The sequence below is a fragment of the Petaurus breviceps genome, unplaced genomic scaffold (assembly GCF_028583685.1).
Source record: "Petaurus breviceps papuanus isolate PSGF00001 unplaced genomic scaffold, PetGlider_PUasm1.0 689, whole genome shotgun sequence".
Classification (NCBI taxonomy): Eukaryota; Metazoa; Chordata; class Mammalia; order Diprotodontia; family Petauridae; genus Petaurus; species Petaurus breviceps.
Genome location: NW_027186458.1, coordinates 12,389,533 through 12,411,266, shown reverse-complemented (window position 1 = coordinate 12,411,266; position 21,734 = coordinate 12,389,533). Strand labels below are relative to the sequence as shown.

At 48.4% G+C, this 21,734-nt stretch overlaps 2 protein-coding genes across 4 annotated transcripts in view; one reads left to right on the top strand and one right to left on the bottom strand.

The window, feature by feature from the left end:
- The window catches only part of LOC138174636 (BOLA class I histocompatibility antigen, alpha chain BL3-6-like), a 451,117-nt gene that overhangs the window by 271,052 nt on the left and 158,331 nt on the right, over positions 1-21,734 (bottom strand). The gene's annotated exons all lie outside the window — the stretch shown is intronic.
- The window catches only part of LOC138174635 (class I histocompatibility antigen, Gogo-OKO alpha chain-like), a 529,286-nt gene continuing 521,596 nt past the window's right edge, over positions 14,045-21,734 (top strand). Inside the window, exons 1-7 of one of the 3 annotated variants that reach the window (XM_069104994.1) lie at positions 14,045-14,196; positions 14,767-15,045; positions 15,113-15,391; positions 15,642-15,917; positions 16,094-16,198; positions 17,239-17,271; positions 17,678-19,744. In XM_069104994.1, the coding sequence (XP_068961095.1) occupies positions 14,133-14,196; positions 14,767-15,045; positions 15,113-15,391; positions 15,642-15,917; positions 16,094-16,198; positions 17,239-17,271; positions 17,678-17,682 (1,041 nt within the window). In that variant the 5' untranslated portion in view covers positions 14,045-14,132 and the 3' untranslated portion in view covers positions 17,683-19,744. Of the gene's footprint in view, positions 14,197-14,766; positions 15,046-15,112; positions 15,392-15,641; positions 15,918-16,093; positions 16,199-17,238; positions 17,280-17,677; positions 19,745-21,734 lie in introns of those variants that run through there. The other 2 variants (XM_069104993.1, XM_069104992.1) reach the window with 2 other exon arrangements.

Genomic DNA, 21,734 nt, shown 5'->3' with positions numbered 1-21,734 from the left:
CGCCAGTTCCAACAGAGTTCCACACTGACCTCTCACATTGTCTTTGGCATTTATGGGCTGATAATTCTGAAAACCACCACAGCTGCTGCTGATCCACTCTCCCAGAGTCCACTCCAGCCTATGCATGTCAGAGCCACCTTGGGGCTAAAACATGGGCTCACATGGGGCTGTCGTTGGCTCCTCGTGAGCTGTGATGGACCCTTCCTGTCTGCCTTCCAGGATGCCTTCAGCAGGAGATTTGTTTCTCTCTGTCACTTTGTGGGTTCTGTAGCTCTAAAATTTGTATAGAGTAATATTTTATAAGTATTTATGGTGATTATGGGGGGAGCTCACAGAGTTTTCCTGCTTCTATGCCACCATCTTGGCTCTGCATCCAACGAGGGCTATTCTTAATACTCTTATCCTTACTATGGTGGTTTAAATTGGGTGTGATGTGATGATTCTAAAAAAGCAAAATTGTTTAGGAACAAGATAAAAAGGGGAGACAATTTCCTGAAAGCAAGGTATGAAAGGAAGAACTAATACAGATGAATCAAGTGGAAGGCAGCTAATATTGGGTCCTAAGTCTCCCCTCCCTACCTCCTACTAGGTATACTTTCAGGAGTTTGAGAAAACTTCTGAGTTTGTAGAGAGGTGAGCAAATTGGGGGACATGGTGAGAGAGCAACTTTTAGTGTATGTAGGGGTAGAGCCAAGATGGTGGAATAGATGCAGGAAAACTCCCTGTACTTCCCCCATAACCACATCAAATATCTATAAAAATGATTCTAGGGGCAGCTACATAGCACAGTGAGTAAGAGTGTTGGCCCCAGAGTTGGGAGGACCTGGGATTGGTTCCAGCCTCAGATACTTAACACACACACACACACACACACACACACAAAACTGTCAGTATAACCTTGGGCAAGTTACTTAACCCCAATTACTTTTTAAAAATGACGCTAAACAAACTTTAGGGCTACAGAGCCCACAAAGTGACAGAGAAAAACAAATCTCACGCTGAATAGAGCCCAGCAGGTAGACAGGAAGGGTCCATTGTGGAACACTGGTAACAAAGCCAAGCCCTGTATGAGCCAGCAGTTTTAGCCCCAGGGAGGCCATGACCAGGCCCCGATGGAGGGACTTCCAGGAGAGTGGATCACCAGCAGCTGTGGAGGTTTCCAGAATTATCAACCCATACATGCCAAAGACAAAGTAAGAGGTCAGTGTAGACTTTGGGAACAGGGAGTCAGGGAGTGAGGTCCAGCCTCTGCCCTCAGAGGGAGAAGCAGCTAAGGCTGTGGCAGCCACCCCCTGCATGGCTGCTTCAGAGCTCCTGGCCTGCATATTGAAGGGGGACCAAGCAAGCATTCTGATGGGTTATCACACTTCTTTAACCTGCCAGGATCTGGATTACTGTCTAAGGTGGAGGAGCCAGAGCTGGTGGAAGTGCTAGAGAAGGCAGCCAACTAATAGCTCTGGCAGCTGAAAAACCCCAGTAATCTGGGAAAAAGCTCTCCTCTCTGGAAGCAGAGTTCTACTGTGGCAAAAAGCTCAAAAGTCAAGTAATTGAGTGGCAACATGAGCAAGTGAAGGAAGCAAAGCAAGAACAGCAATCAAACTTTAGTTTCCTATTTTGGGGACAAAAAGGATCAAAGCAAGGAACAGGAGGACGACAATGAAGTCAGAACTCCTGCACCAAAAGCTTCCAAGAAAAATATGAACTGGTTACAGGTGATAGAGTAGCTTAAGAAGGATTTTGAAATCCAAATAAGAGAAGTGGAGGAAAAATTGGGAAAAGAAATGAGGATGATGCAAGTAAATCACAAAAAAGAAAGTCAACAACCTGACTGAAAAAAATAACACCTTAAAAAATAGACTAAGTCAAATGACAAAGGAGGCTCAAAATGCCAATGAGAAGAAGAATTCCTTAAAAACCCAAATTTGCCAGATGGAAAAGGAATCTTAAAAGCTCACTGAAGAGAATCATTCCTTCAGAATTAGATTGGAGCAAATGGAAACTAGTGACTTTATGAGAAATCAAGATACTATTAAACAGATCCAAACAAATGAAAAAATAGAAAGCAATGTGAAATATCTCATTGGAAAAACCACTGACATGGAAAATAGATCCAGGAGAGATAATTTAAAAATTATTGGACTACTTGAAAGCCATGAAAAAAAAAGAAGCTAGAACTAATCCTTCAAGAAATTCTCAAGGAAAACTGCCCTGATATTTTAGAACCAGAGGGCAAAATAAAGGTTGAAAGAATCCACTGATCACCTCTTCAAAAAGATCCCCAAAAGAAAACTCCTAGGAATATTATAGCCAGGTCCCAGAGTTCCCAGATCAAGGAGAAAATATTATAAGCAGCCAAGAAGAAACAATTTGAATATTGTGGAATCACAATCAGGATAACACAGGAACTGGCAGCTTCTACTGTAATGGACACGGAGATATAACGGGACAGCTAGGCCAATTATAATTTGATAGGAGTGTTTATTAACTGGCCAGGACTGCCTCTCAGACCAAAAGACAGTATCGAGCTTTCTGTTAGACATAATTTTATAGACAATGTGATTGCTAGTAACAGAGTATCAGCATTGTGCTCATTCAAGCAAAACTTTCTCAGTATTATTCTATTAAGACAAATGATTAATATTATTTCTACTGAAGCAAAGCGAAGGCATAGTCCCTTAACAAAGCTTTGAATACAAACATAAACAGACCTGAATCTGTGGGAATCTGTGGCATGTTTTAGCAACACAGGTGAAACATCTCTTTACTATTGGAGCCTATTAGGTGGTTTCCAAGGAACCCAGTAGGGGTCCCCTCTAGCAGGATTAAGGGGGCTCTAGTGTATAATTTCTGGTTGGCACTTCACAACATTGAGGGATCAAAGGGCTTGGAATATGATATTCCAGAGGTCAAAGGAGATGGGATTAAAACCAAGAATCACCTACCCAGCAAAACTGAGTATCATGTTTCAGGGGAACATATGGTCATTCAGTGGAATGGAGGACTTTCAAGCATTCTTGCTGAAAAACCAGAGTTGAATAGAAAATTTGACATTCAAATACAAGAAGCAAGAGAAGCATGAGAAGGTAAACATGGAAAAGAAATCATAAGGAACTTATCAAAGTTGAACTATTAATATTCCTACATGGAAAAAAATAATTGTAACTTATGAAACTTTTCTCAGTAGTTGAAGGGAATAGAAATATATATGTGTCTATATATGATGGTATATGGGCATATGAATACATATGTGGATGTGTGTATACATAGATAGAGGGCACAGGACCAATTTAACAGGAAGGGATGAAACTTAAAAGGTGAAATTAAGAGATGAGAGGAATATAATGAAAGGAGATGGGGAGAGACAGAATGGGGTAAACTATCTCATATAGAAGAGGCAAGGGAAAATGGTTACTATGGAGAGGAAGAATAGGAAGACAAAAGGGAGTGGGACAACCTTATTCCCGTTGAATTTGGCTTGAGGAGGGAATGAAATACACACCAAATAGGGGATCTCACCCTCCAGGTAGTAGTAGGGGGGAGGAGAGTAGGGGGGAAAGGGGATGAGGGGGGGATGATGGAAGGGAGGGCAGGCTGGGGGGGAGGGAAGTTGGAAGCACTGTCTTTTGAAAAGGGATAGGATCAAAGTAGAGAATAGAACAAGTGGGAGGTGCGATAGGAGGGAGGGAAATATAGATAGTCTTTTACAATATATCTACTATGTTATTGTTTTGCATTAGTCACATATGTACAACCTATACTGAACAGCTTATCTTCCCAGTAAAGGTGGGTGACAAAGGAGGAAGGGAATGAATCTGAAATTCAAAGTTTTAAAATTATATATTTAAATATATATTATTAATATTATTTTACATGTAATTGGGAAATAAGATATACAGGCACTGAGGCATAGAGATCCACTGCAAAAGTCGAAAGGGGTATGGGAGAAATTATGGGAGAGAGCAGATTGGAGGAGGGGATATCCTGTGGGACTGCTATTTTGGGGCGGTTGGTAGGCGAAAAATGGGGAGAAAATTTGTAACTCAAAATCTGGCAGAAATGAATGATGTAAATCAGAAGTTAATAAAGCATTTGAAAAATAAAATGGATCCATGGCCTGGATATACAGAGAAGTTTTAGAAGAAAATAAGGGGAACACAACATATTACCTCTCAGACTTCTAGAGAGGGGGACAATTTATGAAGGAAGACCAGATAGAGACCAAAGTTAGGTGTAAAGGGGATAATTTTTATTTCATGAAATTTAGATTTTGTAAAAAAAAAAAAATGTAGCCAAGAGGAGGAGGAAAGCAGAAAATGGAAAAACTATTCATATAGACACTTTATCAGAGGAATGTCTCATATCTAAAATATATACAGAATTTGTAAAATATGTAAGAAATGGGAGACATTCCCCCATCAATAAATGGCCGAAGGATACGAAGGGGCAGTTTAACGATGAAGGTTTTTCTTTGGGCAACGTAGCTAAGGTGGAAATGCGCTTTGCCTGACCCCATGGGACAATGGGTGTCCTCTGCATTCTGGGAAGGGGCAGGAGAGAATGTTTGGCAAAAAGGAGAGACTTTGACGTTCTCAAGTTCCTTATTTTAAGAGCCGTTTGTGTGGCTTCATTCTCTCCATCCTTCCCTGGAACCAAAGCTTCCTTTCTTTTCCCTTCTCCCAGAAGATCGTAAGCAACTTAATGCAAGTTCGATGTGTGCAACAGAGACACCCCCCCCCCCCCCCCAAACCAAAAAAAAAAAACCCCCCGGGTGGGTGGTGGGGGGGGGGGAAGGTTAAAAAAAAAAAAAAAACAGTATGCTTCCATCTCCATTCGGCTTCCCTAAGGTCTTTCTCTGGAGGTACATGGAACTTTCCATCATTTCCGCAGCGGTTGGGAGGTTTTACTTCTGAGTTTCTGAAAAGGTCCAAATCCACTGCTTTCATGCTCTTTCCTCCTCTACCTCCTGTCACTTTTTCTTCAAGAATCTATATGCTTGAATAGAGTACCGGCCCTGGAGTCAGGATGACATGAGTTTAATCTGGCCTCAAATACTGGCTGTGTGACCTTGGGCAAGTCATTTAAGCCCAATTGCCCTGCCTTCCCCCCTCCAAAAAGACAAAAGACAAAAAATAATGATAATCGGGATGCTTCGCCATTCGGTCCTGACTGTTCTGCTGGGCTTTATTGATTTCAGCTGAAGGAGAAGAGAATCTTCTCCCACATCTCAGGTGATCCCTGCAGGTCTCAAGTGTATCTCTCTGGGCCAACACATTCTTGCATTCTGCATTCCATTTTCTTTTGGGTGGAGTGTCTCTCATGCACAGTTTTGATCTGTGTGTATTTCACTCCTAGCTCAGGTCATATTTCTCTCTGGCTCACGCTCTCCCTCCCCCTCTCTCCCTCCCTCTCCCTTCGAAGAGGCTTGGGGGGGGGGGAAGAGGCAGGGGGCGTGGGGGCAGGGTCTTTACCAGCTCTCCAGGCAATCAAAACATCCGTGTTACCCCGTTGGGGAACCCGGCTCTCCAGGCACCCTACAGGATCCTGTTTCCCGCTATTACAGACCAGGGCATCGAGGGAGAGACTCTTCCACCTCTCCAGGCACCCCAGACACCCGGGTTCCCTCCCTGAGGGACGCTGGCCTCGAGGGAGGACTTCCCCAGTTTTCCAGGCACCACAAACCCCAGGTTCTCGCCCTGAGGCACCTGGGTGTCAAGGGGTGGGGTGGGGACTGTCCCAGCTGTCCACGGACCCAAGACGCCCACATTCGCCTCTCGGAGAGCGGGTGTCGAGGAGGGGACTACCGAGGCTCTCCAGTTACCCCTGACGCCCGGCTTCACCCCTCTGGGGGACCCGCGGATCGAGGGGACACTGTCCTGGCTCTCCAGTCACCCCTCCACTGTTTCTCTCACTTTCCAGCTCCCAGTATCAGAGCAGGAAGAGGCGGAACCAACGTCTCAAAGGCTAGGGGGCAGCCTAGGAGTGCCCCAACAAACACCCGTGAGGGAGGGCCACCCGCTGGGGGCCCCACAAGGCGGCGTTACTGGGGCCTTTTTTTTTTCGGTCTCTGCCAGAGACTAAATCCGTCGTTTCATCTCACCTTCCAGAAGCCAGGATCTTCATGTTCCCAGACACAGGCAATATCCCATGCAGATCTTAGGACCCTCCAAGTCACCCTAATCCGACGTCCACCCACTGGGCCCTGGATACTCATTGCTCTGGCTCGTGTAGAGCCCATATCCCTGCCCTGCTCAGAAAGTGTGGGCTCCCTATTCCCCCACCCCATTGTTTGGATTCATTTCTACTTCATTGGGGGTGGGTTGAGCTGATGTCAAAGAGTCCCTTGGCCATGGTTATATGTATCCACCCCTCCCCTATCTTCAGAGAGCGGGGTGTGGGCTTCTTCCACTTCAGGTCAGCACAGCTCACAGCTCCACCCTCCCACTTCCTAGAGCGCTATCCCGGTCTAAAGCACCTCCTGCCACGACTATGGCAAGCAGACCCTTGTCCCCCAGCCCCAGGACTCCTTCTTTCAAAGTCACTGTTTCTCTCAGTCTCAGTCTCAGTCTTTATGTTTGTCTCCGCGCTCCCCAATGCACTCCTGTCTTCTAAAGACCATTTGGTTTGTGACCGCCGCCTGTCCTCAGGAGACCCTCACACTTTCTCACAAGTCCACTGTCCCCCTGCCACTGATGCCTCTAGCTCTAGGCTGGAGCGCCTCCTCCTATGACTACAGCAAGTAAAACCCTGGGCACCCTCTCCTGGACCCCTTCTTTCAAGGTTACTCTGTCTTTCTCTTTCCGTCTGTCTTTGCCTCTGACTTTCGCTCTCGTTCTTTCTCTCCCTCATTCCCCCTCTTTCTCTTGGTCTGCACCCCGCCCCCCCGTCCAGCAGAATCCTCTCTTCTAAAGTCCGTTTTGCTGCCGAACATCCTCTGTTATCGAGAGACCCTCATTCTTTCTCTCACTTTCAGACTGCCGGCAGCTGACTGGGAAGACACGTAGGCACCGTTTCAAGCTGTAGGGGGCGGCCAAGGACTGCCCCAACAAGCCCCTCTGAGAGAGGGCAACCTGCTGGGAGCCCCCCAAGGCTGCGATGCTGAGTTGCTTTGTGTAAGTCTCACCCAGGGACTAAATCCCACGCTTTGTCTCTAATTCCAGAAGCCAAGAACTTCATGTTCCCAGCCATGAGTCATATCCCGTGCAGACTCCAAGACCCTCCAATTCACCCTAATCCGACGTTCACCGATTTGGTCTAGGACCCTCATTGCTGTGGCTCTCATAGACCCCACTCCCGCCCCCCTCACCCCGCCAGAAACTCTCAAGACCCCATCCCTCCAACCCCGTCCCATTGTTTCATTTTTTAATGATTTCATTCAGGGGGATTGGGGCAGGAAGGCACAGAGAACTGAGGAAGATTCCTTTTGTCTTGGATACCTGGCTGTCGGTGGACCTGAACCCTGGACCCTCGGACTCTGACTAGCCAGGAAGGCATAGGACAGCAGAGCCAGAACAGCCAGAGAGGCATAAAGGGTCTTGGTGATGGTTTGTCCTTCACTCTCCATGTGGACCATAACATTGGGGACAGGAGGTCATGACTTACAACTGAACTGGATTTGAGTTAGGGAGGGTTATTAAAGTCATCACACTCACTTTGTCTCCAAGAGCCACCTGCTAATGGGAAGGTGAAGGGTTCCTGTTTTCCACAAGCACTGCAGAGAAAACTGGAAAACAGTTTGGGATGTCAGGTTTGGACTCCCAGTTTCCACCTCCTACTACATTGCACTCAGAATGGAGACTGTACCCGACCTGATTAAAAGACTTAAGAAGGAAGATGGAGGAGAAGAAGGAAAGAGCACCTCCAGCTTGGCACCTCCACACCTTCTAAAAGCAGATGGAGAACACTGCCCAGCCTGAATCCTGGGTGGGAAATCTAAGAAACAGAGAGGCATTGTTCTAGACAAAGAGAGGATTCTGTAGACATTGGGGAAGAGGGCCAGTCAGGAAAACCATTACTGAGCATTCCAGCTCAGGGAAAGGCTGTTCATCAGGCCAAGAAAGGGTCCCAGATCCAGCATAAAGAGGTAGGAAAAGGTGTGCCTGGAAGCCCTATCTCTTATTGCCCAACTTGGGGATGGATATTTAGGGCAGACTGAGGGCATCTCTCCCTAGATGTGGCAGATCCTGGGTAAGCGGCAGGTGCTGGGCCATAAGCTGGGTCCTAAGCAGGGAACACATTCAAAGCAAGCATCAGCTTGTGGTTCCAATCCTAGGAGTAGAGTGGGGTCTCAGGTCCAGCTTTCAGCCCAGTCTGAAGCCTACAGAAGAATGACCAGGGAAGGAGTCTTCGATGACAGGGGTCTCTAAAGTTCTGTCCCTTTCTACCAGTATAGCTTTCCAGTTGACTTAATGACTGAATATGTCAGTCACCTCCACATGGGGCCAGCCCACAGATGGATTGCTCAGACTCAAGAATTTGCATATCTATGATGTTGGGGGGGGAAGAGGAGGATAGGGAATCATACAATTTTGGGAGCACTGAAAACTTACAGGTCTTGGGAGTGAACTTTCGTTGAGATGCTGGAATAACATACAATTCAATGCCTCAAGAAAGCAGCAGCAAGGGGGTGTAGCCATGATGCTGGAGTAGAAACAGGCCTTCCACCTGAGTCCAGCTTCCACCTACTCCAATACATGTAAAAAATGACTCTAAACAAACTTTAGAGCTACAGAACCCACAAAATGACAGAGAGAAACCAATCTCCCATTGAAGGAAGCCAGGAAGGCTGGCAGAAAGGGTCCATCACAGTGCACTGGGAGCCATGGTTTTAGCCCCAGGGCGGCCCAAACAGCCATGTCTGGAGCAGGCTTCACTAAAGTAAAATACCAGCAGGAGCCACAGTGGCTGCATCCACTGCCATGTGACTTCTTCCAGAGCTCCTGGCCTGCAGACTGTAGGGGGACCAAGCAATCTAATCAGAGAGTAAGCGCTATTGCTTTGACCTGCCTGGATCTGGATCACGGTCTTGGATGGTGGTCCTGGGGTGTGTGACCAGTGATCCAGAGCCTGTGGGGGCTGTAGAGAGGGTGTCCATCTAATAGCTCCAGCAGCTGCAAAAACCCCAGTGACTTGGGACATAGCTCTCTCCATTGTGGAAGCAGAGTTCTACCATGGCAAAGAGTTCAAAAGTCAAGTAATTAACTGCCAATATGAGCAAGAAATAGAAGCACAAACATAAGATAGAATCCTTTTTGGGGGACAAAAAGGATCAAGGCATGGAGTCGGAGGAAGACAGAGAAGTCACAACTCCTGCATTAAAAGCCTTCTAAGAAAAATATGAATTGGTTACAGGCCATGGAGGAGCTCAAGAAGGATTTTGAAAATCATGTAAGAGAAGTGGGGGACAAATTGGGAAGGGAAATGAGAATGATGCAAGAAAATCATGAAAAATGAGTCAACAGCCTGCTAAGGAGACCCAAAAATACACTGAAGAAAATAACACCTTAAAAAAATAGACTAAGTCAAATGGCAAAAGAGGCCCAAAAAGCCAATGAGGAGAAGAATGCTTTAAAAAGCTGAATTTGCCAGATGGAAAAGGAATTTCTAAAACTCACTGAAAAGAATAACTCCTTCAAAATTGGACTGGAGCAATTGGAAGCTAATGACTTTATGAGAAATCAAGATACTTAAAAAAAAAGATCCAATCAAATGAAAAAAATAGATGGCAATGTGAAATATCTCATTGGAAAAACCACTGACCTCCAAAGTTTGTTCAGAGTCCCCTTTTACATGAATTGGGGGATGTGGAAGCCACAGCCCCAAGGAAGTGCTGTTTCTTCTCCGACATCTTGACTCTGCCCCCCAAGGAAATCATGTTCCCTCCCCTGTTTATGTTTTTGTTTCTTCCTTCTCCCTTCCCCTCCTTAAGGGTTTTCCTTTTGACCTTTTGAACACTGACTCCCTCAGTATTCCCTCCCTCTGGCCCCCCCTTCTTTACCTACTCTTTCCCCTTACTATTATTTCCCTCCCTTCTGACATCCCCCTTCTTATCCCTCCCCTTACCCCTTCTACTGCCTTTAGGGCATAATGGATTTTTATACTTATCAGAGTATGTTATTCTCTCTTTGACCCCAAACCAATGAGAGTAAATTTCATACAGTGCTCCTCTCCCTGCCTCCTTTCCCTCTATCATAATGAGTTTTTGTGTCTTTTCAGGTTAGAATATTAAATGTAACTTTTGATCCCTTTTTGAACCAGAACCAATGAAAATAATGTTCCTATGATGGTTATCTCCCTCCCTCCTTTCCTTCTACTATAGTATGTTTTTATACCTCTTCATGTGGCATAATTTACCTTTTTCTGCCTCATCCTTTACTTTTATCCCATTACAGTCCCTTTTAACCCCTTAATAAAGTATTTTTTAATCGTCAGATAAGTTCATTTATAGCTTCACCCTCTATCTATCTATCTATCTATCTATCTATCTATCTATCTATCTATCTATCTATCTACACGTCCCTTTCTAAGGTCGTCATAAACATATAAATTTCAATATTGACAGGTGTCATTTTCTCATATAGGGATGTAAACATTTTACTTTTATTGTGTCCCAAGTTATGTGCATGTGTGTGACACTCCTATCAAATTATAATTGGCTTTGGTGTACTGTTTCTCAGTTGTCCACTTCAGTTTTAAGATCAAATAACTTTGAGCAATCAAACGAGCCCTATTGTGGGCAATGTAATTTGGTCTATATTTAGTTAACTAACACTAGTGCTGGCAATATTGGTGCTAATTTTTTTCTAGATAGAGTGGTCATTCAGGGGATGTATACAGAGTGTTTGATCACAGATTTGATCCTTACCCCCTGAGCTAGCCTAAAGGGAATTTCAGTCTTCAAGAAAACTAGTGGGAGTCCTTTGGAAGCTGCTCATCAGGAACTTACCTGACCCTGTCAAGATTAAGACTCCAGGAATAATGGATCCTAAGGTACCTGAGTCAATATAATTGGCAAGGTGGGGTCCTGTTCTGCCTTTGTCCCACTCCCTCTGTTCCACTTGAGTCCTGGCACCTTAACTATAGATCTGAAAGTTTGGTTAAAGGAGGCAAACAGGCTGGGTGATATACATTTATATCATTTATTTCCTTAAAGCTAGCAGATACGTGCTGCATGGAGCCAAAACACAATTTCTGACTGTGTGATACAAGAAGGACAAAGTTTCTGTCCCTCTGATTTGGTCTCCATATGTTTACAAGACAATTGACATACTAGTGTCAGCTGGATCCCAGGATGCCTGAGCTTTCCCCACACAGCACATGCCTCTAAAGATAAGAGAAGCCCCACTATTCGGCCTTATCTGGTCTTTGAAGTTGCTGGCACAAGAAAGGGCATTTTTAGAGCAAAGCAGTCTGATCGATCACTTCAGGTTTTGGGCCTTATTGGAATTCAAACATTGTCCGTAGCATACATCAGATGTGACTAAAACAAGTCATTTATATCGAAAGAGAGAGAGAAAGAACCGACACCGTGAAACATGAGCCATTGCCAATAGATGAGTTTAAAGGATGTGAAAGTTTCTAAAGTCCTGCCAGCTATAAATGACCAAATGAAAACAGGTCTCCAAGCAACAATAAGAGAAACTCATGTGAAAGTAACCTTGCCATTTCTTGTGAAGGGTTAAATTGTGTGTGTGACAATAACAGAGCTGAAATAAGAGGAAACAATTCCTCTGACCCACAAGGTGCCAAACAGAAAAAGGAGGCAACAGAGTTGTTGATAAACTTAATGAAAGGAGACTCTGGACATTCTCAAAAATAGGGTAAGGTTAAGGACTAGAGTTAATATTCTGTTATCTAGGGAGCAATGTTGAGCAAGGAGAAGAAACAAAGAGAAGAGTTGTTTGTCCAAGGGTCTATAAGAGTGGATTGTGGGTCTTCAGTTTCCAATAAAAATTATCTCAAAGATCCTCTCCAGGGGTAGCTTTATGTTCTCCATGAAATTTGAAGTTTCCTGCTTTCCTAGTTGGGCTGATGGAACAAGAGAGAGGGAGCCTTTTACCAAATGTGCCTAGGTTCATTTTTTTTTTTTCTGGAAAAAAAGTAATTAGGAATTCACACCTTCACATCTCAGGCACTTCAGAACAAGCTTAGGCTGAAATGGTACTCCTCCCCATTTTAAGAATTAAGCTCTTTCGTTCTGTTGTTATTGTGTTGTGTCTGACTTGTTATGACCCTATTTGGGGTTCTCTTATCAAAGAAATTGGAGTGGTTTGCCATTTTCTTCTCAAGCTCATTTTTTTTTCTGAGGAGGAAACTGAGGCAAACAGGGTTAAGTTATTTGCCCAGGATCACACAGCTAGTAAATGTCTGAGGTCTGGATTATAAATGAAGTCTTCCTGAATGCAGGCCCTGAGCTCTAACCACAGGGGGCCCCAGATGCCCCTTTTATGATGAGACAAAGTCTTCTCAGTGATTCCAAATTCCATTTACTGGACTCTGATTTCTCTTTCTTCTCGGGTCCCTGGCATGCTTATCTACAGGGCCTGGGGAGGTTACCAGACTTGCCTGAGTCACAGTTGGGATGGATGGCATTAAAATGGAGGTGGCTACCATGCCCTCCACCAAGCAGCCTGCTGATTTCTTCAGTCTTCAGAGGCCCTTGGTGATGGGGTGCTTGGGATCTATGTTTGTATCATCAGTCTGTAAAACTTTGTGATATCAATTTGTAAAACCAGGTTGTAAACTCACACTCCATCCCCCCCCCCCCAGTCTCAGAGCATTAACTCTGTCCCTTCTCCCCTCCCCACCCAGCTTTTAAGCATTAATTGTGCCCAGCAACAACTCATGGATTGTTTATCTCAGCCTTGAAACACTAGCAAGCTATACCTATCAAGCCTTCACAAAAGTATCTATGAACATTCCAGCTTAGGCAACTATTATCTTCCCCTTGCATAGTGTCTCGTTGCCCCCATGAATCCTTCAGGACCCTATCTCTGGGTTAACTCCTTAGTCCATTATCCCAAGTCTCCGGTTAGCCTTGGTTCCCAGACATTAATCTTGTCAAACATGACACTGATGGGTGGCAGACTGGGCACTTCTCCATCAGCCCTTGACCACTCATTGACTTAGTGACGTTTGCAAGCCTAAAACCACACCTCTAGGTAGCCCCCCCCTTGGGCTTTTTCCCAGTGAATCATGGGCAATGCACCTGCTCAGTTACATTACACTGTCCCCACCTTAACTCCTCCCTAATCCCACCCTTAATCACCTAGTTAGCATAATTGGCAACAGGTTTTACTATGGATGATTCTATATAAACCTTAATTCTTCCCCTTTAAGGTTGCAGGACCCCTAAGGATCCTTGCCCCATGTAAGTTGTATAATAAACTTTTTCAACTCTGACTCCAAGTCTGCTTAGGCCTACTGAATTCTTTCCAGACTGAATCTCAGGCTCTCTGGTCTCAGATAAGATCAGAGTTTCTGCTGAACCTATTGGGAGCCATCCCTCATCATTGGTTTTGGGTGGGGACATTCTCTTCCTAACTTGTGAATAACAGTGAACAAGCCAAGGTCTCCATGAACTGACCTGGTTTGGCCAATAAGTAGCCTGCTTGCAATTTTCTTGTGGAAAGTCCCAGCCCGGTCAAGGGCCCCACATCCTGTTCTTCTAGCGTAAGGGGGCAGCTATGGGTCCCGTATGCCCCAACCTGTGTAACCACAGCATCCTGCTTCAGTAAGCACAGCTTGTACCTGTGAAGCCAAAGGCAAGGAGCCCCTGGTTTAGCTCTGTACAAAAGGTCCGACTACCCTGAGCTAGGGGCTGCTTTCTTGGATTGCATCCTCGATGCAGTCGCCGGCCGGCTAATAAACTTCCTGAGCTTAATTTGGCCAAGTTGTCCATTTTTGTCTCGCTGGGATACTTCATCTAAAGCCTGGGATTTCCTCCTCAGTTTCAGTTTTGGTCTCCTAACCTGTGCCGGCTCATTCTGCCCAGTCACCAATGACGCCTGCTGTCTCCCGTTTGCTATTGGCCGGCAGGGCCTCCCTGAAGCCAATCAGAAGTGAGGGATTCGTCCCTTTATAAACACAGAGGTCTGCCAAGTCTCTGCCCTCCCGGGCTCCTCTGCCCGAGGGTCATGGAGCTCCTCGTCCGCTCTCTCCTCCTGTTGGGGACCCTGGCCCTGCCCGGGACCTGGGCGGGTGAGTGCGGCCCCCAGGGCGGATGGGAGAGGGGGATGGGGCTTCCCAGCCCGGGGTGGGGGGCCCGTGTGTTACCCCGTGGGGGGTCTTGGTGTCGGGTCTTTACTGGGAGGGGCGGTAAGTGGGTTGGTGGGGGGAGGTGAGGACAGGGAGCCGGGAGGGAGGATGGGGGCGACAGCCCTGGGGGCGTTAAGGAGGAGCAGAGCTGGTCCGGAGCGCCCCCCCCCCCCCCCCATCCAGGGGCGAGGACAGAACCTGCTCACGGAGGGGGCACACGGAGATGGGGGGAGAAGGGGGAGGAGGTGGGGACCAGGCTAGGACCCAAGGTGGGGGGGGCAGAGGGTGAGGAGTGGGAGACCCGGGACCCGGACCAGAGGAGGGGGCGTGGAGAGGGGCAAGGTCCAGCGAGGGGTTCTAGGACTCGTCCATGAGGTCAGTGACGGTGTTGCGCTGATCTCCAAGTGCTGGAGTCAGGTAGTGGGATGGGGGTGCCGGGGGGTGGGGGAGAAGCCATCTTGGGACTTCGGGGTCGCCGCTGCCCCCGCCCTGACCCCGGCCGGTCCCTCCCAGGCTCTCCCTCCCTGCGGTATTTCTCCATCTCCGTGACCCGGCCCGGGCTCGGGGAGCCGCGCTTCCTCATCGTGGGCTACGTGAACGATCAGCAGTTCGTGCGCTTCGACAGTGACAGCGCGAGTCAGAGGATGGAGCCGCGCGCGGCGTGGATGGAGGGGATGGGGCGAGAGGACCCTGAGTACTGGGAGAGGGAAACGAGGAGGGCCAGGGGGAACGTGCAGTGGTACCGAAGGAACCTGGAGACCGCTCAGGGCTACTTCAACCACAGCGCAGCCGGTGAGTGCGGGGGCATGGGGGGGGGTCCCGGTCCGCAGAGCCCTAACCTACCCTCCCCGGGCCGCAGGTGTCCACACCTTCCAGACCACATACGGCTGTGAGCTGACCCCCGAGCTCGGCTTCAGGCGCGGATTTGACCTGCACGCCTACGATGGGAAGGATTTCATCTCCCTGGACCGGGAGACCTCCACGTGGATGGCGGCCGTGCCCCCCGAGGTGAACTCCAAGCACAAGTGGGAGGCTGAGAGGAGGTATGAGGAGGCAAGGAAAGCCTATCTGGAGGAGGAGTGTGTGATGTGGCTGAAGAAGTACCTGGAGATGGGCAAGGAGACGCTGCTGAGGGCAGGTACCACCTCCCCGCCCCTTATGCTCAGCACTCAAGGCCCGGGCCCCAGACCCCCAACCCTTCTTATTCTCCTAGAGGGGAAGGGGAGGGGAGACTGGAACTGCCTCTGACCTTTGCCTTCACACCTGCCTGAGTGTGCTCGGCACTGAAGGGCCCCAGCCCCCCATTGTGCGTGTCCCCTTCCCCCATTGTCCCCATGACCCTGGAGGGGGGAGGGGAGCCTGGAACACCCTCTGATCTTTTTCCCCAGACCCTCCCTCTGCCCGAGTGACCCGCCACATGGCCACCCATGGGAAGGTGACCCTGCACTGCCGGGCCCAGGACTTCTACCCCCAGCACATCTCCCTGACCTGGCTGAGGGATGGGCAGGAGCTGCTCCAGGACACTGAGCTCACTGAGACCAGGCCCTCAGGGGACGGCACCTTCCAGAAGTGGGCAGCTGTGGAGGTGACCCCGGGCCAGGAAGGGGAGTACACCTGCCGAGTTCAGCATGAGGGGCTGCCTGAGCCCCTCACCCTGCAGTGGGGTAAGGGCTTGGAGAGGAGGGAGGGGAGGGAGGGGAAAGGACAGAGAGGAGGGGGGGGAAGGCCATCCACCCCACACAGGAGGAAATGGAGGTGGAGGTTTTGTGGGAGATGAGGAGGGTTTACTGAATCTCAGGCTAGAGGGGTCAGGGCCTCTCACTTTCCTTTTCCATTTCAGAGCCACCCTCCCCATCGACCTGGTACATTGTTGGGGGCATTGCTGCTGGCCTCCTCCTCACTGCAGTCATTGCTGGAGTTGGGGTCTGGAGGAAGAAGAATTCAGGTGGGCAGGCCTGGGAGGGTCCTCAGGGAACAGGCACCAGGGAGATTGAGGCCTCCCCTTCATGAGGGATAGCTCCCAATAGGTTCAGCAGGAACTCTGATCGTATCTAAGACCAGAAAACCTGCAATAGGGTCTGGAAGGAATTCAAGGTCTCAGGCTTAATTGGAGTGAGAGGTGCAGAAGTTTATTTTTATGCTTCATAGAAGCGGGCATGAGTCCTTAGGAGACCTGCGAGTGAGAGGGGTACATGCTTTTACTTTTAAAGGGTAGGGCTGCCATTGTCAGGGCTGACTGGATGGAAGGGACCCCAGTGCATAGATAAAGGTTAGAGCTGACCAAGAGGAACTTGTGACTTTAGTGCACAGATGGTTTAGATGAGATTTGGGCCAGACCAGAGGAGAAATGAAGAGATTAAGTAAGAGCAAAGGAGTCACAAGGTGTTGCCTAGGCAGTGCTGATAGGGGGAAGGGGCAGAGTTTGAGGCTGGGAAAGGGATTTTACAATACAAATTGCAGTTACAATTGTACAAACTGGTTGTACAAATTGGTTTTACAAATTGATTTAGACCCCAGGTACCCCATCACCCTGACCCCCAGCTTGTCTCTCTGTCCCCAAGTCCTCTGCCTCCCATCTAAGAGACCCTCAGATGGGCCCCAAGGCTCTAGATGAACAAATCCCTAACTGGAAACCATGTCTCTGAGGATGCCTGGCAGGGGTGTGACAGGCTGGCTGAGGGGAAATCTGCTTCAGACTCAGACCAGAGATGAATATGGGGGTGTCTGCCCCAGGGCCTGGTGTCCCCCCAGCTGGGGGCTGTAGCCCAGCCTTGGGAGCCCCTGGAGCCAGGCCTGGAGGGGGGCAGGGCCCCTTTGGGGGCCTCTTTTCTCTCTTCCCCTTGGATCTAGAGGCTGGACTGCAGTGGGGATGGGGTGCAGTCTCAGTTATTTGTTGTGTCTCCCAGACAAACCACTGAACTTCTGAGACCTTGGTGTGGTCTCCTCTCCTGGATTCCTCACTGGGATTTTTTTTTCCTTTTCCAGGTGGAAAAGGAGGGGCCTATGTTTCAGCTGCAGGTAAGTGAAGGGTGGACATGGAGGGCAGAAGGAAGGGGCCAGACCATGGTGTCCCTGGGCCCTGAGCAGTGAGAGGGCAGAGGAGAGGCTTAGCCCAGCAGCCTTCCCTTGGGGTCCCCTTCCCTTCCCACACCCTGGTTCTGGGATGTATGTCCCAGACTGGGCTGTTTCCCTCCTTTGTGTCCTGGCAATGAGAGTGCCCAGGGGTCAGATGTCTCTCCCACAGCCAAAGTTGAGACTCTGGGGGCCTGAAAGGAGAGAGGGGCTGTGGTAAAGGGGCTCTCAAAGACCAGGCTATATGGGAAGTTGGCCTGAGGATTAGTGAGGCAGGGCCTTCAGAATGGTGAGAGGCTGAAGGCCAGAGGGGCCTTGGAGGATCCCCCTGAGTCTGTGTGTCCTTCTTCAGCCTGAGAGAATTGCCTGGTCTGGACCTGAGAAGGAAAACCCATCTGCAGTCCTGTGTTGTTCCTGTTCCCCTCTGGCTTCTCTCCCCAGCACTGGCCCCTGGGATCCTCACTGGACTCTACTGGCCCAAGCCCAGGGCAGCATCCTCAGGGCCTCCCCCCTGTTCTCTAAGGCCTCCCTCCCTGCCTCCTTTCTTCCTGCCTGTCTCAGTCTTCAGGGAGACAGCCAGCAGCCAGGGCCAGAGGGCTTTGGGAATGAGCCCTCCTTCACCCCGATGCTGCCCTGACCTCTGGATCCCTGTCTGACTGCAGAAACAACCCAACGAATGAATGTTGTGGGGTCTTTGGCTTTTCTCCACAGTCTCAGCTAAGCTTCCCATTGTGTGTGGGGTTGTGGGGGGCAGGATGCCAATGTGGTGAAGTTCTGGCCACGTGAAGAGGTAAAGAAAGGAAAATCTGGAGGCATCTGAGAATCCTTGTATTTGCTCTGCTGATTCTGTGAGTGCAGGTGGGGCTTGGGCCAAAGGGGAGGGAGCCAGAGTGAGGGCCAGTGTACATGGGAGGGGGCAGACATTGGTCTTTGATTTGTACTGCCCGGGGGCACATGTGGACATGATCCTTTGGGGCTTGTTCCAGGGCCTCAGACAGAGCCCAGGTTGCATACTCCTCCTGTGCCCAGATGTGCTGCTGGGGGCCGAGCCCATAGGCTGCCCCTCAGCACTGACTTTCACAGAGTTCCAGTGCTCTCTGTTTTCTTGTCATTTTAATGAGAGATATAAAAGCAGTATTTTTATCCTGCTCTTTGTAAGCCATTGGGGGACAGGAAGTCTTGTGAGGAGAGAGAAGACAAGCCTTCCATGGGGGCAAAGTGGGTCTAAATTTCAAGGTAGCAGGTGCTCAGCCAGTGCAGCCTCTGACTTAGAGTCCTGAAGACCCCAGTTCAGGTCCCACCTCAGACACTTAATTGCCTTGTGACCCTGAGCAGGTCACTTAACCTCTCCCCTCAGGTCTCCTTATATGTAAGGGGGTTGGGGGCCATAACTCCCAGGGTGGGTGTGAAGGGCACATGGGAATGTGTTTACCAAGCGCTTTGCAAGGCTTATTATAGCAATGCCCACAGTTCTTATCATTGCTTCAAGCCGTAATTCCTATGATTCTACCAATTCCAAACAGCCATTCAGTCGTCATGATACTCATTCAAATGAGGACTTTCATCCCATCCCTTCAGAACCAGAATTCATCCCAGTGTGAAATCATTTATTTCCTAAGCAGGGACCCTCCTTCCACCCAGTGGACATTCATGGTATTACAGTGTCCTCCCTTCTGAAATGATGAGTGTGGATAGGGGAGGTGGGGGTGCAGGCCCCTGACAAACCAGCCCTTGAAGCCTTCAGACTTCCTGGGGAGCTTGGGGACATCACAGGATCATCAGTCTGGAGTCTGAAGGGGCCTCCGAGGCCCTCTGGTCCAGCTGCTTAGGACAGTGCCTGGTGCGTAGCAGACTCAGTAAATGCTATTGGCCTGACTGACTCCAAACCTCAAATCCATGCCTCTGATCTCTAGGACTTTTCTATGAAAGTAAAATCTTGATTATTCAGCGGAAAAATGATAGGTTATTGAAGGAACATTCTGGAAATAGAGGGTCCTTTAGCTGCTTTCTGGATCACTGGGGAATAAAATGTGCACAAATTGGACAAAAGGCAACTGCACAGGGTTATGTTTAGATGCAGTTTGTGAAGCCCAGGCCAGGTCTGCCATGGCCACCCTCTGAGGGCCCAGACATGATAGGGTCACCATGAAGAAGGAGCCATTTCCTAATTTTCTGGATTTGATTGGCCAATTGTTCCAGTCCAGGGAATATGAGAAGAGAAGAAAAAATACTTTGCCTTACCAAGGAGTAAGCAAAAGAAGACAAAAAAAAAACCCAGTTATTCTAGACTTTCTCTTTCTCCTTTGAATGAACTGGGCCTCAGATATTAATGATCTAGACGTGGTGTCAAATACTACTGGAACCATATTAAAATATAATTGGGAAATATTTTACAAAATAAATATGCAATAAAACATAATGTTATTATGTGGTTTTCTAAGCCAATGTGCTGCCTGGGATCCTTACCTAGAGAACTTGGCAGGTGGAAGTGCTTGTTAATTAATAGAGTGATTGATTACAGTACCACTGGTCACATGGGGCACACTTCTGGAGGGATGGGGAGGGGGGGTCAGGAGGCAGCTGTCAGAGCCTGGGCCTAGAGTCAAAGAGGAGGGAAGGGAGAAGGGCAGGTTAAAGGTCTTTGGGTAAGAACATTGTGACCAGGAAGAAAACACTCCTGGGAGACAAAGATGCTGTGTCTTCTCCCCCAGCCTTTCTCCACTCTGTGAGCTGTCCCCACTATGATTCCAGCTGCCTGTGCTGAAGGCTTCACTGCTGAGCTCAGTGTGTGGTCCCAATGATGTTCTGTGCACTTTGCCCAGCTGAGGACTCATTTTCCAGGATCTGGCCACAGTCTGCCCTCCCAGCCTTATTCCCCACCCATGCCCCTCAGGCCCCTTCCACTTCAGCCACACTGACCTAGAAGGGGAGGACCAAGGTCCAATCTCCGTCTGCTACTGATGTTAGGATATGGGCAGATCCCATCATGTCTCTGGGCCTCATTTTCTTGACTGGAAAGAAGGGTTTTTTATCTCTAAAGTCCCTGTATCAGGTTCAGTGTCCTGTGTGATCCATAGGGCATCATGAGCAGATGAATGCGAAGACTTTTTCCTTTTTTGGAGGGGGAAGGCAAAGCAGTCAGGGTTAAGTGACTTACCCAAGGTCACACAGCTAGTTAAGTGTCAAGTGTCTGAGATTGGATTTGAACTCAGGTTCTCTTGACTTCAGGGCCTGGGCTCTGTTCACTGCACCAGAGAGCTGCCCCAAGACTTTTCTTTTAAAAGGGCCAACCCCTCCCTCACACTATATGAGGGAAATCAGGAGAAATTCATTTCACTGAGGAAAACAATTGCCCCCAGAGGCAGGAAAGTGCCCGGATTTCCCCTTTAAACAAGTTCCCAAGCCTGCATAGCTTCCCTTTATCTAAACTCTTTGAAAATGAGGAATACTTCCTCCTCCCATGGGGGAAAAAAATCAATCTCCATCCTATGAGGTCATATCCTGTACTTTCCTGCCTCTATCCCTTTGTCCACACCATTCCCTAGGCCCAGAATGCCCTTCAGTCACTAAATCAGTCAAAATCCTATTAGACCTGACTCAACATATGCCTCCTCCTCCAACATGGCTGGCCTCACCACCTCATTTGGAAATGATTATCCCATCTACAAGCCTTAAACAGCACTCTGTAGACCCTTCTGTTTGCTGTATTACAGCTGCTTGTATGCTAGAGTGATTGACTAACTAGTTTGGAAGCTCCTTGAGGCAGGGCCCAGGCTGTGCTTACTTACTTACTTATGCCCCCACTGGGGCTGTCCACAGGGTGGAGGCTCTTGGGTTACACTGACCAGGAAAGGAGCTCCTGGGCCTTAGGACTCCCTGGAAAATGAAGGTGTTATCACCTAAACTAATCTGTGCTGTTGGAAGCATTTAGGATGAGGGTTAGAAAGTGATGGAGTAACCTGCCCTGGGTCACACAGCTAGGAAGTGTGTGAGGCCAGATTTGAACTCAGGGTATAAACCCAGTCATTGAATAACTGGTTCAAAGGGTACATGCAGTTTGGAAAATCTCAGGGCATGATTCCAAACCACTTTCCACAATGGTTGGGCCAATTCAACAGTGCACCCATGTACCTCTTTTCTCACAGCCCCTGCAGCATGTCTTTTCCTCTTTTGTCATTTCTTAAGTTTCCAATCTCCAGAAGCATGAGCTTTTACACGTGAACGCTCTGTGCTTTTATCTTCCCATTTCTGAGTGCCAGGAGTAGTTCAGTGTTTTTTTTTTTATTGTCCTTCCATCTTCCTTCCTTCCTTTCTTTCTTCCCTCCCTCCTTTCTTTCTTTCTCTCTTCCTTCCTTCCTTCCTTTTCTTTCTTTCTTTCTTTCTTTCTTTCTTTCTTTCTTTCTTTCTTT